At 28.0% G+C, this 16,942-nt stretch overlaps 1 protein-coding gene across 2 annotated transcripts in view; it reads left to right on the top strand.

Annotated features, from left to right (window-relative positions):
- The first annotated feature begins 343 nt into the window (after positions 1–343).
- The window catches only part of Ythdf (YTH domain-containing family protein), a 61,835-nt gene continuing 45,236 nt past the window's right edge, over positions 344–16,942 (top strand). For both annotated transcript variants that reach the window (XM_075380600.1, XM_075380599.1), the window contains exons 1-3: positions 344–571; positions 692–716; positions 7,475–7,545. In XM_075380600.1, the coding sequence (XP_075236715.1) occupies positions 548–571; positions 692–716; positions 7,475–7,545 (120 nt within the window). In that variant the 5' untranslated portion in view covers positions 344–547. The remainder of the gene's footprint in view (positions 572–691; positions 717–7,474; positions 7,546–16,942) is intronic.

Below are 16,942 nucleotides of genomic sequence, written 5' to 3'. Positions count from 1 at the left end.
TATTTTTCATTAGATGTAGCAAAACATTGAATTGCGTAAGTTCAAACATCATTATTATTATTGTTTTAAATCAATTAAATGCTTGTTGCATCAATTTATGAATTTTACTATACCTCTTTATCCAATTTTCATCCAAGATTCTCGCGTGAAATGAAATTATGAATGTTTTATTTAACAAAAAATGTTCATATCTTTATCACGATTTAAATAAAAAATATTATTCTGCGAAATAATAATTAAAATTTACTTATTCATTCATATTACTTTCAGCTGATTGATGAAATTCTTTTAGGTAATATTGGAATTTATGAACGTATTTGTGAAAGACATCTCGATGCAGCGCATGCGCTGAAGTCGATCAGCCGAGTTGGGTCAGCCGCCATTTCATATGTTAAAAGGGACTGTTTTTGTAGAGGGACTTTTAATTTTTACCGGTTAAAAGTGAGTGTGGTGATTAAAAGACATTTGTTTTATTGTGGACAGGTTATATATAATATTTTTATAGACTTTATCTTGAATAAGTTTTTAATAGTGCCGAAAATAGGTAATGTCAGCAGGCGTGTCAGACCAGGTAGGCAAATGAATTTTGTCTTGGGCGTAATTTGTTGAAATTTATATTTATATTTTAAATAATTTGTGGTTTTAATATTTTCCTTTTATTTTTCATGTGATTACGTGCCTGCCCTTGAAGCGGATGAAAGGACAAGGGAATCAAGGTATGTCATATTAATATCAATTAATTTTGACCTATGTTTAGAGGGACTAATTCCAATTAGTTTAGTTAACTGCTATTACGCTGGCCTAAGTAATTGATGTTGCGTAGATATTACCGGAGAATACCAAATTATATTTAAATATAAAAATTAATTGGCGGTTTGAATTTTTTAAATTAAATTAAAAAATAGGTTACAAAGTAGGCCTACTTATAGATTAATTTTATTCCTTGTTGTCTATACAGACATCTGTTGCTACAGGTCCTCTATTGATTAGTTTTAAGAAAATTCAAGCTTTATGTTTATTGAAATTTTGACTACCGATTTAATATTACGTTTTTGTAATTTTTTATTTTGTATAAATATTGGGTTCAGTCTTTGCTACACTAATTCATTATTTCTTTTTTTTTCTAACCGAAATTAATGTAAAAGTAAATAATACAATTTAGAAATGAGTATGATATGTAAATTATTCAACTTATATTTTATTATTATGATACCTGTATATGTTAATGAAATTAATGGTAAATTACACATTTCTCCATTCTAAAGTAAGATTTTTAACCACTGTATTTTTTTTATCAATTCATTGGTGAATGGAAAGTTGACATTTTATGTTAGACATGAAGATTGCTCTTATTTACTAAATTAGTAATTTCTTAAAACACATTAGCAGAAGGTTGATTAATAATTAACGATGTATTTGTGAAAGCTTATATTTTTCTTTTAATAATCAAAAATATTCCATAACATTTCAGTTACTGGCTGTTGTGAGCTTCTGTTTATTTTGCGATTGATTGTTTTCAGTCTGGCTTTTAACTATGTAATTTCTAATAAAATTAAAAACCTATAATAGGTTCTATATCAAGGGGCTTTAAAGAAATGTTTCAAGATATCAATATTAGATAATTTTGTAAGAGTAATCATGTGTAGGCATTCTGTAATTTTACCTCCAGAACAGTGCCGGAAACTCTTAATATAATAATTGCTGTACTATCTTGTCATCTGGTTAATGGTTTAACCATTTTTCTCACTCAAATAATAAGTTGTATTCTTAACAAATTAGAATTGTTAATTACAATTAATCATTTGACAATTTCTTTTCCATTGTGTAAAATTTAAAAACTAAACTGAAATTAAATCATTTGACTGTTGTAGACAAAAACCATATATAAATTCATTTGTACATAAATATATAAAATATGCATTTAATTAATTAGTATTTAGGTAGATGTTTAAGCCCTTTTGACTGAATGCAAGTTATTTGATTTAATTTGTAGATAATGATTCAAACTTTTAAACTTAAAAGTATAGTTTTGAATTTCTTTTACCTGCTTTTAAAGTCTGCTTAAATTAAAAATGATTGATAAGCGAGATAACCTCATAATATAATTATTTTTTCTATTGTTGAATCCCCTTCGACCTTATTAACAGTGGATATTTACCGACATAGAGAGAGAGAGAGCTGTTCATGAACTATTCTTTATACTGTTAAATAAAGAACAAAATAACAAATATTTTGCTTGGTTTATTTGTAAAAGAATAAAATAAGAAAAGTTTTGATTGGATATTTATAAATTCTTCATTTTTAAAATCAGGCGTAGGTACATTGCAGGTTTTAGTTGCTTAGAAGTTGTAAACAATATTTTACGTAAAATTTATACATTTAATATATTTTACAGTTTTTGTTGATGAATTATCAAAATTCACTTTGTATGTCAAATGTGAGGTTAAACTATCTTACAATTTTATATTATTATTAAGTCAAAAATAATAAAATGAATAGCCAATTTTTTTTATAATAACCTTACAGACTTTTTTTATAGTCTCCTGAATGAGATGGCATCATTCAAGGCAACTAATCTCTTTCTAATCATCTTCCACTAAAAATTAAGATGTATAACAGAAAAATAGTTGAGTTGAGATTGAAATAACAATGCATGAATTCGCCTATGCTAAATATGATTGTGTTTACTATTGGCCCAAATTTATAAAAGTTGATTCAGAGATAGGTTTTTTGAGCTCACTGCCTTCTAATATTATTGAAAGTTGTATTTTCATAATTAAAAATTATAAGCTGAAATGCACATGATGTATGTTTTTTTTATATATATATATATATTAAATTATTATGCAAAAAAATCTTTGGGTGAGTGAAACAAGTAAACGAAAACATTAAATGATATATTGCAAATTAAAGAGGTTAACTTCCCATTTGTATTTAATATATATACCAGTATACGTTAAGTTTTCCCTATCAACTTTTCTTGAAAGATTGTGTGTGAAACTATTAAAAGTTAGCTCAATAAGGGTTTATAGAGTTTTAATATAGGATTATTTGACCTTTTGAGCAGAAATGTGAGCAAGATCTTTACTACTTCTAATTTAAAAACAAAGTGTTTTCAAACCATATTTATATGAGTTTTTTCATTATTTTGGTGAGAAAAATATGCTTATAAAGTATGAAAAACTTTCTATATTATGTATATTTATATACACACTTTCACAAGTTTGTTTTTGTTTCTGTCATACTTTATAGGCATATTTTTCTTGTGAGTGTATATGTATATATATATATATATATACACTATACATACATAAATTTCCTCTATGTAAGACCTATTAGATGGCTTTGATATGATGTATTAATTGATTTAGACTGAAACTTACTAACAAGTATAGGTTAACTTAGCTGGTTGTTTCTGAAAACAATATTTAAAATATACTAGTTATTTGTAATATGCATTTTGTGTTTTACCAGTAAAATGTAAAAAAAATGTTATGGTAATGGTCACAGGAGTGAAAAAATATTTTAATCAATAAATTTGTTCCCCTATTGCTATGGGACAGGATAATTTCAACGAATCTTCAGGGAATCATCTGGTACAACTTATTTTATTTGGAATCATGTTCAGCTCTGTAGCTTGTTCATGAAGTAATAATTTACATGAAAGGTTTATCTGAAAACTAAACGAAACTATATTTAGTTTTTAGTTTGTAAAAACTAAATATAGTTTTTAGTTTTTATAAACTAAAAACTATATTTTTAGTTTATATTAAAAATATAGCTAATTTTTAATTAGAATCATGTAACAAGCGATGGCTGGAGTCAATACTTTACAAAATATAACTATTCAGTTGTGTATTAAACTTTCAGGTTGAATGACAACCATGTTACCTTAAAACCCAATCTTTCAGGTTGAATGGCAACCATGTTAACCTTAAAACTACTTTTATTTTATTATTGCACAATGATTTTAATCGTAATGCGCTCATTATTGTTTTATTTTTATAAAAAGCCTCTTTTTTTTTTTAATTTTTTGTTAGGTCAGCAGTATTTATTGTTAGGTTATATTAATGTATAATGTATAAAAAATACAGTCGAAAATCATTATATTACATACAGAAAATGTTGAAATATTATGTTAAACTGTCTTTTTCCTAATTTAATTTGAGAATATCTGAAATAATTTACACTGCAACATTTTTCTATAATTGAAACTTGTAGTTTGAGAAAAATTTCTCCTTTTGCAGGTTTTCACTTAAGGGATTGTTTCATATCATTTCAAACATTTTGTTTGAAAACTGTTAAAATTAAACAGTTTAAGAAAATTATGATAGTCTTTTAAAAAAAAAGAATAATTTCAATAAAAACACAGTAAATATACTATTTAATTTATGTATCGTCACATTCAACTAAAGATTTTGATTGCATTAATCCAAAAAATGATTAATTTCTTTGCTATTATGCTTTTCATACCGTAATCCTTAAAGATAGTTCTTCCAATCTAGTTGTCATCAGATTAACATACTACTTTGGTGTGTGTCATTCAAACATGATTTCATATTATTGGCTTGGATCAGAACTTTGCTTTAATAAGTCCAAAAACTCATTTTCAGGAGAGTTCAATTAGGCCACTTCTGCACAAAGGAAATTAATATATTTTTATTTTAGAAAAGTAGCTTCTTTGTTGAATATTGCACTTACAATAGTTTTGCACCTAAAAAGTACTCACCCAAAGAATATTTACATAAAATATCTCAAAATTGAAAATTTATATAGTTCTGATCCAAGCCAACACTAATATGACGTATTGTTTCTTGAAGCTTTCAAATCAACCATTTGTTGTTTTAATTTCATCTTTTCCTCCCTTCCAAACATTTTGCACCAACTATTAGCGAATGTCATTATTAATATTATCAGACATATTTTCTTTTCTTTGTCATGTTATCTATTTTCCATTTATCGATTTGTAGATTATTGCAAGTTTATTATAACTATTTGTTAGTAAAATTAAAATTATTTTTTTAAACCAGTTTAAAATTTAAAGTATGACATTAAAGAATTCAGCTTGTATCATCTAAATCGCTAGTAATAAAATATTCAAATAAGTAATAAAGTTCTACATAATATTGTCATCTGCAGTATTAATTCAAATTACATATATATATTTTTTTCCACTCAGTACTGCAGCTGCTGCCGTGTGTGCGCGCATGGGTGTAAGCAAATAAAATTACTGCTACCAGTTTGCCAGGCCTGACGTAGCCGCAGATGTAATACAATGTAAATTTAAATGTACCAGTAAATACGTAGTCTGTGTGTTTAATTGAAACCCAACCACCAAAGAATACCTGTATCACAGTCTAGTATTCAAATCCATATAAAAGCAACTCCCTTTACAAAGATCCAAACCTTAGAACTCTTGACTTCAAAAATCATATGATTTTGCAATGATGAGTTTATCTGCTAGGCTAACTGGTGGAACTAAAAAAAATTATGTAACTGAAAATTTGTAAAGTAACTATAAATATGAAAAATAGCTTTTCATCCATAATAAGAAATTTATATAGTACACTAACAGCTGAACACATAAAGAATTTTATTTATTTATCAAATTTGAATATAATTTTTGATCACTTAATACATTTCTAAAGGTGTCTACTACTTTTTAAAACAGTGCCAGATTAGATCTCAGAAATAAACTATTTATATCTTACTATTATGATATATCATAGAATTTGAATTCTGTGTTAATAGGGGAAAAAAGTGGGCAAAAGTTGGGCACAATTTGTTTCAAATTGTGCCCAACAAGGCTGCAAAAATAGTTCTCTCCCAATAAAACATAATTTCTTTTATTCAGACTGTAATTCTACAATAAAGGATTTTTTAATTTCATTCTCTATTGAGGGCTTTTTTTTACATATTTGTGATAAGGATTTAGAATTGTTTACCATTTTGCAGTTTTCCGCTTTATTGACAGTTGCGTTAAAACAAGTTTTACTGTAATTTTATTTCAGGAAGCTTAGATATATTTAATATGAGTACTAGTGGTGGTGAAGTTTTATAGGCAGTCACACCATTATACCACACACAGTTTGGGCACTCTCAACACAAACTGAAAAGTAAAACTTCCATATGAGGTAATTTCAACCTCCTCCAGATAAAAATTAAAAATTCTAGATGTGCTGCTCTTTTTTTGCATTATCAGAAAATATTACTGAAAATCATTTTTGTGTTGACATTCGACTTAATTTTCATTCAGCAAATTTTTTTTTTTTAAATTATAAAAGTGCCATCTAAGAATAAGTTTAAGGTTTTCCAAAGGTAATAATTTTACTCTTCCATGTAATTGTGGAAGGCTCTCAAATGAAGTATAAAACTCTTTAGCCAGATTGGAAGTAAGATTTAGGCCAATAGGTCATCAGAGTCTAGTTTATGTTTATGTAATTCTTAAATTGTTAAAAAATGTTATTGATTTAATTGGATATATACATGTAAAATTAATTGTGTGTGAAATGAAGTACATAATAATGCATCATTAAGTATTTCAGTTTATTATCTGCAATTAATATTTAAAGCTTATTTTGTTATTATGTCAGCTGGTGTTTTTTAATTATAAATTTTATAACACTTTGAGGTTATAAAAATAGTTTTTTTTTTTTTTAATTTTTATTATTTATTTTTAGTTTTACTTAACCCTTGATAGTGGGATGCAATAAAATCCCAACTCTCCTTTTTATGGATAAGCTTTTATTTTATGTATATTCACATTTTATTTTCAACACATACTGATATTTTATTTATTTAATAACTATGAAGGTATAGAATTCAGAATTCACCACATATTAATAATTAATTAAATGAATTTTCCCAAGAATAAGTATTTTTATTGTTCATTCTTAATATTATTTTTAATTCATCCAGGCTGTCCTGAAAGACTTCTTTTGTCCTTTATTTCTATTTGGATTAAACAATAAAAATAATGGTAGAAGAAGAAAAGATTTTTTAAAGCTTTTTTATAATCATTTTGTGCATATTAAGTCTTATTTAATATGTAAATGTAACAGTTGCTCATAGTTCTTACTGTTCATCAATAAATCAGTAAAAAAATTAATAAACAGAGAGCAATAATTAACTGATGTGAGTTATGAAATAGAGAGCATTGATGAATTTTTACCATCCTGGTCTAGGATACATGGAAACAATGTGCTATATGTTTGAGTGATTGTGTAAACAATTGGCCGTTTAATTACTAATTATATATTCCATGTGGTCTTTTTTTTCATTTCTGTGAAATTTGTTTAGAGTAAATGTTCTTTTGTTTTTAGTTAAAATAGTCATAATTTGTGAAATAGATATTATTTGTATGAAATTAATTTTTCTATTTATTTAAATGTTTCCTTCATATCTTTCTTTTCATTCTTAAAAAAAAAGTGAACTAAATGTATATTATTTTTTAATTTTTATTATTATTTTGTAGTAACAAATGGCCCGAAGGACCACGTAAATGAGCATGAAGATTTTGATTCATGGAGGTCTCAGCATCACCAGGTACATTATGTTTTAGTTTATATAAATATTGTTTTATTTTTAACCAAAAATACGATGACTTAAAGAGTATTTGAAGCAATGTAGTGAATACCTAATGCTACTTATTCAAATTGTGGTATTTCTAATTTCTCAGTTAAATTAATTGCATTCTCTAAAAATAAACGTATGCTTTAAATATTTTTAAATTATTAAAAATTTTGCCCGTTTTTTTATCATACGGTACTAATATTTGAACTATGTCTGATGTCAATACATTTATAGGTTGTATGATGATTTAATGAGGTATTACCTAAATTTTCTGAAATTAATCTTTAAAAAAAAATTGTATTAAAAATTGATATTTTCCCTCTTCCACAGACATTACATTCCCATTATTTTATCCATATGAAATACCTCCTATAATTCTGCTTGGATCTCATCAGCAACAGTTGTCCATTAAGCTTCAGTTTCATCTTCAGAAGCAGGAAGAAGTCCCATAGGGAAATATCTGGATGTAGTGGGATGATAAATGATAGTCCCATAGGGAAATATCTGGATGTAGTGGGATGATAAATGATACGTAAGTGAAATATGTGTGTGGGCTCATTATTATGATGCAAGAACAAAGATTGTGTTAGCCATTTGTTAGGTTATTTGCATCGGATGCCTTCTCGTGACCATCTCACTACATCATAGTAGAGTTGGTGGTATCCATTTGTAGTTTGATCTGATAGAAGAAATTTTGAGCGCATTGCCATCGGAGTCAAAAAGCAAATCAACTTGATGTTTTGAACCTGCCTTGCCAAGGCATTTCTTTGGCTACGGTGATGTTGAACTCTTCTATTGTGTTAACTGTTGTTTTTTTTCAGGGTTGTAGCTGTAAAACTAAAATTCATCCCCATTAATAATGGTAGAGGTGAAGTTTGGGTTTCTTTCAGAAAGTTTTTTTTTTTTTTAACTTAAATACGGTGCATTTTATTTTAAATGCTATGAAGCTTCCAAACAAAATTTGCTGGAGTGTACTGGATGTTGAGTTCTTGTGGCACAATTTGTTGACAAACATTATATGACAGGTTTAAAATCTCACAAATTTTATAGATTTTTTTTTTGTTGTAGGATAGTTAAAAATATTCCAAGCGTTTGTGCTGCATTTTGAGATGGTTTTTTTCAGTTTAAGGACAGCAAAAAGGCTTGTCATTATCTACTGACGGTTATGCATTTTTTAAATGTTTATATGAGTTATGTGTGTGTGTTTGTCCTGAAGCATATTCACCTTTTATTTACTCTATATTATCGCAAAACAACAAAAGCACTGGGTTACTAAGTTACAAACCTAGACCAACATAGCGCAATCCCACTTCACTATCTAACAGCAATGTAGCTTATACAGTAGTGCCAACATCTGTAATGCAGCTGTTTCATATGCCACAATATCAGGAAGTTTTGGGTAGCACTTCATTTCAGTGCTTTAACACTGGATCTACTGAGTAATATTCTTTGTTAGCATCTGATTGCTATTTATAATCCTTTGTTAGTGTTTTTCCTTCATAATAATTTCACATCATTTATAATTTTTTCCTTCTTTCCCAGTTTTTACCTCCATTGTTCATTTAAAAAACATATAGGTGATTCTCAAAAATTGTATCTAAATTTCTAGACGTATTCTACTGGTGAAAATAAAGACAAAAATTATATTAACATAGGTTTGAATATGTTTTGTTTTTAATAAACTGTAATTCTTAAGTTTGTATTTTGTTTCTATGGGCTTTATTCTTACCATTTTACTCCCGTTCAAATTCTCTTCTCTTTAAAACTTTTAAGTATTCATTAATTATTTTACCAAGTTATTTTGAACCCAATCTTTTGTCTAACCCTGATTTCTTGAAAAATACTGAAACTACAGTTCTGTGATTTATTTCTTTCAATTTTTTATGGAATATTTCATATTAAACCGTTCAAGTTCCTACTTCATTGGGTCTCAAGAATTACAGTCTGCTTAATTTTACTGAAGGTACAGAAAAAGGGAGAAATCTTTCACCATCCGACACTCTCTAAGAAAGCGTTTCTGAAGCTGTTTATATGAACTTTCTTCTTTATCTTCACTGGTAGAACATGTCATGAATGTTTGTTATATTTTTTTGTGAATTATCCTGTTTTCTTTTCACCTAATTGACAGATTTTTAAGATATTTCTTTTGAAAAGAAAATTTTCTGTATTTGTCTCATCAGTTTTCTTTTATATAAAACATATGGAGGATTTAAAGAAAAATTACTTCAACATAACAGTACAAAGATAATTTTCTTTCCTTTTTTTTTTGTCACCAACTATGTAACAGAATGAAATATAGGGCAATGTAATTTTGAAATTCAAAGTATTTTCATGGAAAAATTTTTAAAAAATTGTGTTAAAAACCTTACATCATTTTCTGGATTCGTTTTCTTACTTTTACCAAAATGTATGGTCCATTACCAGAAGAATGTTATACTGTTTTTTATAAGTTAATTCATATTTTAAATAAAAATACAACTAACTTTAAAACATTAATAAAAACCTATTTGTAAAACTTAAGAAAAGCTAAAAAAAAAAAAAGGTAATTGTGAGCCTGAACATCCTCATCCTTAATCCTTAATCTTTTTGTAATTGAATTATGTTATATAATTAATAAAAATACAAGTTTCAAAAATCGGAAGAGTGAAATTACCTTAGCATTCTTCTACAGAATCTCTAATGGCAGTAGCGTTGTTATCAGCTGTTTTTGGCAACTCCATCATATAGTCAGGATATAATGAAGCAAGGCTGGACTATAAATGATGAACTCAGGTCTTGTAGTCCCTGTATTTTCTTTTGCAAAAGAACTCTGTGAGATCCCCGTGCAAGTGGTGCTTACAATTTCCATAGCGAGGAACGTTTGAATGAACTTCTCTTCATGGACACTCTATTGTCTGTGTATGAGCTCCCATGTCCGGATGTCTGAAATTATGTTTGTGGTTCACCTATAAATGTTGGTAGCCACCTTGTTGCAAATAATTATATGTCTTCCAGCAATCGCTAATAATTATCGTACTGGGAAGAATATACTTTTGTATGATAGGCAATAAAGTGGCATGTCCACATGTTGCAACAGGAACCAATAATTTTTCTTTTGTTTCTTAACGCAATTAAAAAGCCAACTAGCATTAGTAGTTCTTCCTCTATTATATTTTCTCTTTTCTAATTTAGCTTTGTCGATTTCAACAATTTTGTTAGATCCTCCTATCAGTACCGGATTTGAACAAAACAATTAAAAAACTTCATGGAAGTAATTTGATCATTTCGACCAGTCGAAATCTGCCTTGGAACTTATGTTTAATTGACTTGGTGGTTTTAATAAACTGAAAATAGGAAAAAAATGAAAAATTGTTTGTAAAGGAAGTTTACTTTTCACAAACCGTGTACTGCTACTGGGAAACAGATATATTGCATTGTTTTTTAATTTTTTCCTTATGTTTGTCTGCTGTTTCAACATGTTTTTTACATCCAAAAATTTGATTTTTATTATCCAGCCACATGTTGTTGCACAAAGGACACTTCTTAGTTTTAGATAATGCCCCATGAACATAGAAAAATTTATGAATGTTATCAACCAATTGCAAAAGTTCAGTGCCGGTAATTGTGGTTAATTCTCATTTATCACAAACACACCACAGTACTTTAAACAGCTAGCCATAACTCTGCACATTACAATAATAATAATATTGCACTGTGCCTTTGAGAACTTAACCAGCTGTGAAGCCTACACAGATAAAGACTACTTTCCAACAACTACTCTACGTTTTTCTGTTTTTTTTTACTAGTTTGATTGTCCATCAAATTCCAATATAAGAGATTTAAGTTGAGGACGTTCAGGCTCACAGTTGCCAAAAAAAAATATTTTTTTTAAATCTCTTCATTAATATTTCAATTTCTTTTATAATTGAAATATAAAAATATATAAATAATTGCCAGTTTAAGATTAGATTAATATTTTTTTCATTTATCGGCATCAGAGTTTGAAAAGAAGTGTTTATAAAAGTATTATTTCTTCCATTTTACTGCTTCGTTTATATATATATATATATTTTTTTTTTTTTTTTTTTTTAACTAATTTTGGTATATAAAACGCCATGGACACTTTGATAAGGTGAACTACCTGATGTTCTTATAATTACCAAATTATATTATATTTGGAAGGAAACTAGAGTCAAGATTTGCAAATGTTATATGAAAATTTATTTAGATTTTATTTTTTGTCGTAATAGATGTTCATTAAAATTCATTTTGAGTGAATAAAAAAAGTGTCCTTATATGATGGGGAAAGGAACTCTGCTTTAAGATTTTGTGAAAGTTGTTAACAGTTATTTGTTTTAATATTCGATTACATGAAATATTTTTCACTTAAATTTACCTTTGGTTTGTATAATATAATCGATTTATATAATATAAAATAAAATATATGAGAGTTAAACTCCCATTCCTCATTGAAAATGAAAACTTTTTTGTAAATTTTATTTTCATCCTCTGAAAATTCTTTTTTGTGAAAACTGCATACCGAATTGTAAAAAAAAAATTTTAGCAAAAGGTGATAAATGTTTTAAATAAATAAATAGTCGCTAAGATTTCAATTTCTAAATTGTTAGTTATGTTATTTATGCTTAGGTCCATTAGAATATAAATAAATATGAATGGTGCATCTGAGTATAAAAGGATATAAAATTTAAAGTAAAGCTTGTTTCTAGTTTAATATAGAATATTTTCTCATGAAAGAAAAATTCTTTATCGTAAATATTTACAAATATAATTGGATTGTAGCTTGTAGATAGTATACAGTTTACTTTTTTTTTTTTTACTTGCCTATGAAATTCATTTTAAAGTATAAATTTTTTGTAAAATTGTGATTTCTTGAGAAGAGCCAACCAATTTTTATTAATGAAATATCAATTCATTTAAAAAATTAATGTAATTTTACTCAGAATCTTATCTCTTACATCACGATTTAGTCAGCCACTTAAATTTATTACTGTATGCTTATTGATATTAATTATGATTTTTGCTATCAGTTTTAAGCTTTATTGTTAACATATAACATTTATGTCTGGATAAATATATTTACAAAATTATTGAGATACTCAATAATCATTTAGATACTCAATGATTTTGAATTTCATTTGGACTTCAGTACAAATATACAGACTAATTTGTTGATTTACATATTGATATTACTGTTTTAATAGGAAGGATAACTTATGGGATGGTTGTTCATACCGCAATAAAATAAGCATATCCAGAGATTAAGGTATAGTGTGGTTTATATTAGGGATTCAGTTTTTATTTAAGAGTATTTTGATTTTAAACTTTATTTTATCAAAAATTTTCACATTTAGTTGCAGATTTTAGATTAAATCTTAGTCATATTGGCCAAATTTTATGCATTCTATTCCTTGATTCTGTCTTATGATTATCATTTGAAAATAAGTTCTATTTTAACATTGTGTTAGGCCTGGCAAATGTATAAAATTGTATCGCTGTATGTACATTTCATGAAAAAGGAACATAACTCCTAGTAGATCTTGACTAAATAAACCTTTACCAGATTTATTGGAACTTTTGAGAATCAACATTTATATATTGTTAACTTTTCCTCCTTTTCATTTTATGAGTGTATTTTGGTTGGTATTTTTCTGTTATTTTCCGCCCGGTTCCTTTTGTTGTTTTTAATTGTTTTGTAATTAAAGAAATTAACCATCAAATGTTGCAAATATCATTCATTTTATGTCCACCGTTTGTCAAGATATTACTGTTCCTGGCCAGAAACAGTATTATCTTTTTTTGTTTAGTGGAAATTTGCCCCCAAATCCTATTGCCAAATATAATGTCAGCAGGATGCTTCACCGCTTCAAAATACCCTGCTGGAATTATATTTCTGCTTTTTAATTAGTATTCATAAATTTTTACTTGTTAGCTAAAATAAAATTCTTCAGAATTAACAAGAAATTTGTTTGTACTATATACTTCTCATTGTTTAACATCACAAGTGATATTTGTGAAAATCTGAGTTTGGGCAGTTAACAGAAAAGTTCTGTTCTTTTTTGTGAACTGTACAGCTGTGTAATTTCACTAAAACTAAAAAATTAACATTAATGGTTTTTAAAAGAGACATTAGTGATATCAATTTTTATTATATTGTTAAATTAATTGATCTGTCTTTTTAGTAGAAACTTCTTTATATTATTATCATTTTAAATAATCAAGTCAAGTAATTTCTGTGTATCTTAAAATAGTACTTATTTTAGTTTCTTATTTTTCACCTGTTGTAAAAGAAATCTGTTTTGTGCATCGCTTATAAATTTTAGGAAAATAAAATTACCATTTTGTGAATGATCAAAACAAGGTTTTAAAAATAAAATATAAATCATATGTTATATTGAAGTTTTATATTCAAAATGAAAATTATTACAATCTTGGTTAAATGAAAGTTTATGTTGATTATTATAACCTAGGTCTAATGCTATAAACAAGATTGTAGTGAAATTACTGCTGTAAAAAGAAAGTAAATATTGTGTACATTTCCATTTTACTCCATAATTCTCAATCAGAAGTTGACATCGTTCCATTTTTAGTATTTAGATTAACACATCAACTTTTAGGTAGTAATTTAAACAGATATGTGAAAATTTTAATAAAAAATACAACTTTGAAATGTTGCTTATGAGAGAAATGACTATACAACAAGTTCACATATACAGGTGGCCTGGGAGGTGTTGGCTAAACTTAAGGGACTAATTCAAGTGATCGAACCAAAAAAAGTTCATTTGAACAGATACATAGGGTATCTGTTTCATTTTCGCTTGTGCAACGTTGTTTTTTTTCCCGATAAAAATTTATCAACTTATCAGAAATGATAAAAATTATCAAATTTTGTTTTATGAGAAGCCTTATGATGGCATTTGTGGTGGTGTAATATTATGATCATTACATTTCAAATCGATTGATCAGTAGCTGAAATTGTTAAAATTGGATTGATAGATTATGAGGCCTAACACAGTTCTGTGCCTGTTTTCATTTTCGTCACCAATTGGATTAAAAATAATTAATAGTGCTATTATAAGTATTGTAATTTAATGATAAATTAATTATTAGTCAGGCACAATATTGTCAGACCATAAATTTCATTAAATTATCTTAGTCCATTCTGATGAAGTTTTTTTTTTTTTTTTTTTTTTTTTTTTTTTTTTTTGTCTTCAGTCATTTGACTGGTTTGATGCAGCTCTCCAAGATTCCCTGTCTAGTGCTAGTCGTTTCATTTCAGTATACCCTCTACATCCTACATCCCCAACAATTTGTTTTACATACTCCAAACGTGGCCTGCCTACACAATTTTTCCCTTCTACCTGTCCTTCCAATATTAAAGCGACTATTCCAGGATGCCTTAGTATGTGGCCTATAAGTCTGTCTCTTCTTTTAACTATATTTTTCCAAATGCTTCTTTCTTCATCTATTTGCCGCAATACCTCTTCATTTGTCACTTTATCCACCCATCTGATTTTTAACATTCTCCTATAGCACCACATTTCGAAAGCTTCTAACCTTTTCTTCTCAGATACTCCGATTGTCCAAGTTTCACTTCCATATAAAGCGACACTCCAAACGTACACTTTCAAAAATCTTTTCCTGACATTTAAATTAATTTTTGATGTAAACAAATTATATTTCTTACTGAAGGCTCGTTTAGCTTGTGCTATTCGGCATTTTATATCGCTCCTGCTTCGTCCATCTTTAGTAATTTTACTTCCCAAATAACAAAATTCTTCTACCTCCATAATCTTTTCTCCTCCTATTTTCACATTCAGCGGTCCATCTTTGTTATTTCTACTACATTTCATTACTTTTGTTTTGTTCTTGTTTATTTTCACGCGATAGTTCTTGCGTAGGACTTCATCTATGCCGTTCATTGTTTCTTCTAAATCCTTTTTACTCTCGGCTAGAATTACTATATCAACAGCAAATCGTAGCATCTTTATCTTTTCACCTTGTACTGTTACTCCGAATCTAAATTGTTCTTTAACATCATTAACTGCTAGTTCCATGTAAAGATTAAAAAGTAACGGAGATAGGGAACATCCTTGTCGGACTCCCTTTCTTATTAGGGCTTCTTTCTTATGTTCTTCCATTGTTATTGTTGCTGTTTGGTTGCTGTACATGTTAGCAATTGTTCTTCTATCTCTGTATTTGAACCCTAATTTTTTTAAAATGCTGAACATTTTATTCCAGTCTACGTTATCGAAAGCCTTTTCTAGGTCTATAAACGCCAAGTATGTTGGTTTGTTTTTCTTTAATCTTCCTTCTACTATTAATCTGAGGCCTAAAATTGCTTCCCTTGTCCCTATACTTTTCCTGAAACCAAATTGGTCTTCTCCTAACACTTCTTCCACTCTCCTCTCAATTCTTCTGTATAAAATTCTAGTTAAGATTTTTGATGCATGACTAGTTAAACTAATTGTTCTGTATTCTTCACATTTATCTGCCCCTGCTTTCTTTGGTATCATAACTATAACACTTTTTTTGAAGTCTGATGGAAATTCCCCATTTTCATAAATATTACACACCAGTTTGTATAATCTATCAATCGCTTCCTCACCTGCACTGCGCAGTAATTCTACAGGTATTCCGTCTATTCCAGGAGCCTTTCTGCAATTTAAATCTTTTAATGCTCTCTTAAATTCAGATCTCAGTATTGTTTCTCCCATTTCATCCTCCTCAACTTCCTCTTCTTCCTCTATAACACCATTTTCTAATTCATTTCCTCCGTATAACTCTTCAATATATTCCGCCCATCTATCGACTTTACCTTTCGTATTATATATTGGTGTACCATCTTTGTTTAACACATTATTAGATTTTAATTTATGTACCCCAAAATTTTCCTTAACTTTCCTGTATGCTCCGTCTATTTTACCAATGTTCATTTCTCTTTCCACTTCTGAACACTTTTCTTTAATCCACTCTTCTTTCACCAGTTTGTACTTCCTGTTTATAGCATTTCTTAATTTCCGATAGTTCCTTTTACTTTCTTCATCACTAGCATTCTTATATTTTCTACGTTCATCCATCAGCTGCAATATATCGTCTGAAACCCAAGGTTTTCTACCGGTTCTCTTTATTCCGCCTAAGTTTGCTTCTGCTGATTTAAGAATTTCCTTTTTAACATTCTCCCATTCTTCTTCTACATTTTCTACCTTATCTTTTTTACTCAGACCTCTTGCGATGTCCTCCTCAAAAATCTTCTTTACCTCTTCTTCCTCAAGCTTCTCTAAATTCCACCGATTCATCTGACACCTTTTCTTCAGGTTTTTAAACCCCAATCTACATTTCATTATCACCAAATTATGGTCGCTATCAATGT

The sequence above is a fragment of the Lycorma delicatula genome, chromosome 12 (assembly GCF_047948215.1).
Source record: "Lycorma delicatula isolate Av1 chromosome 12, ASM4794821v1, whole genome shotgun sequence".
In the NCBI taxonomy this organism is placed as follows: Eukaryota; Metazoa; Arthropoda; class Insecta; order Hemiptera; family Fulgoridae; genus Lycorma; species Lycorma delicatula.
Note: the sequence above shows the minus strand (reverse complement) of the source record. Positions and strands in the feature narration are given on the sequence as shown.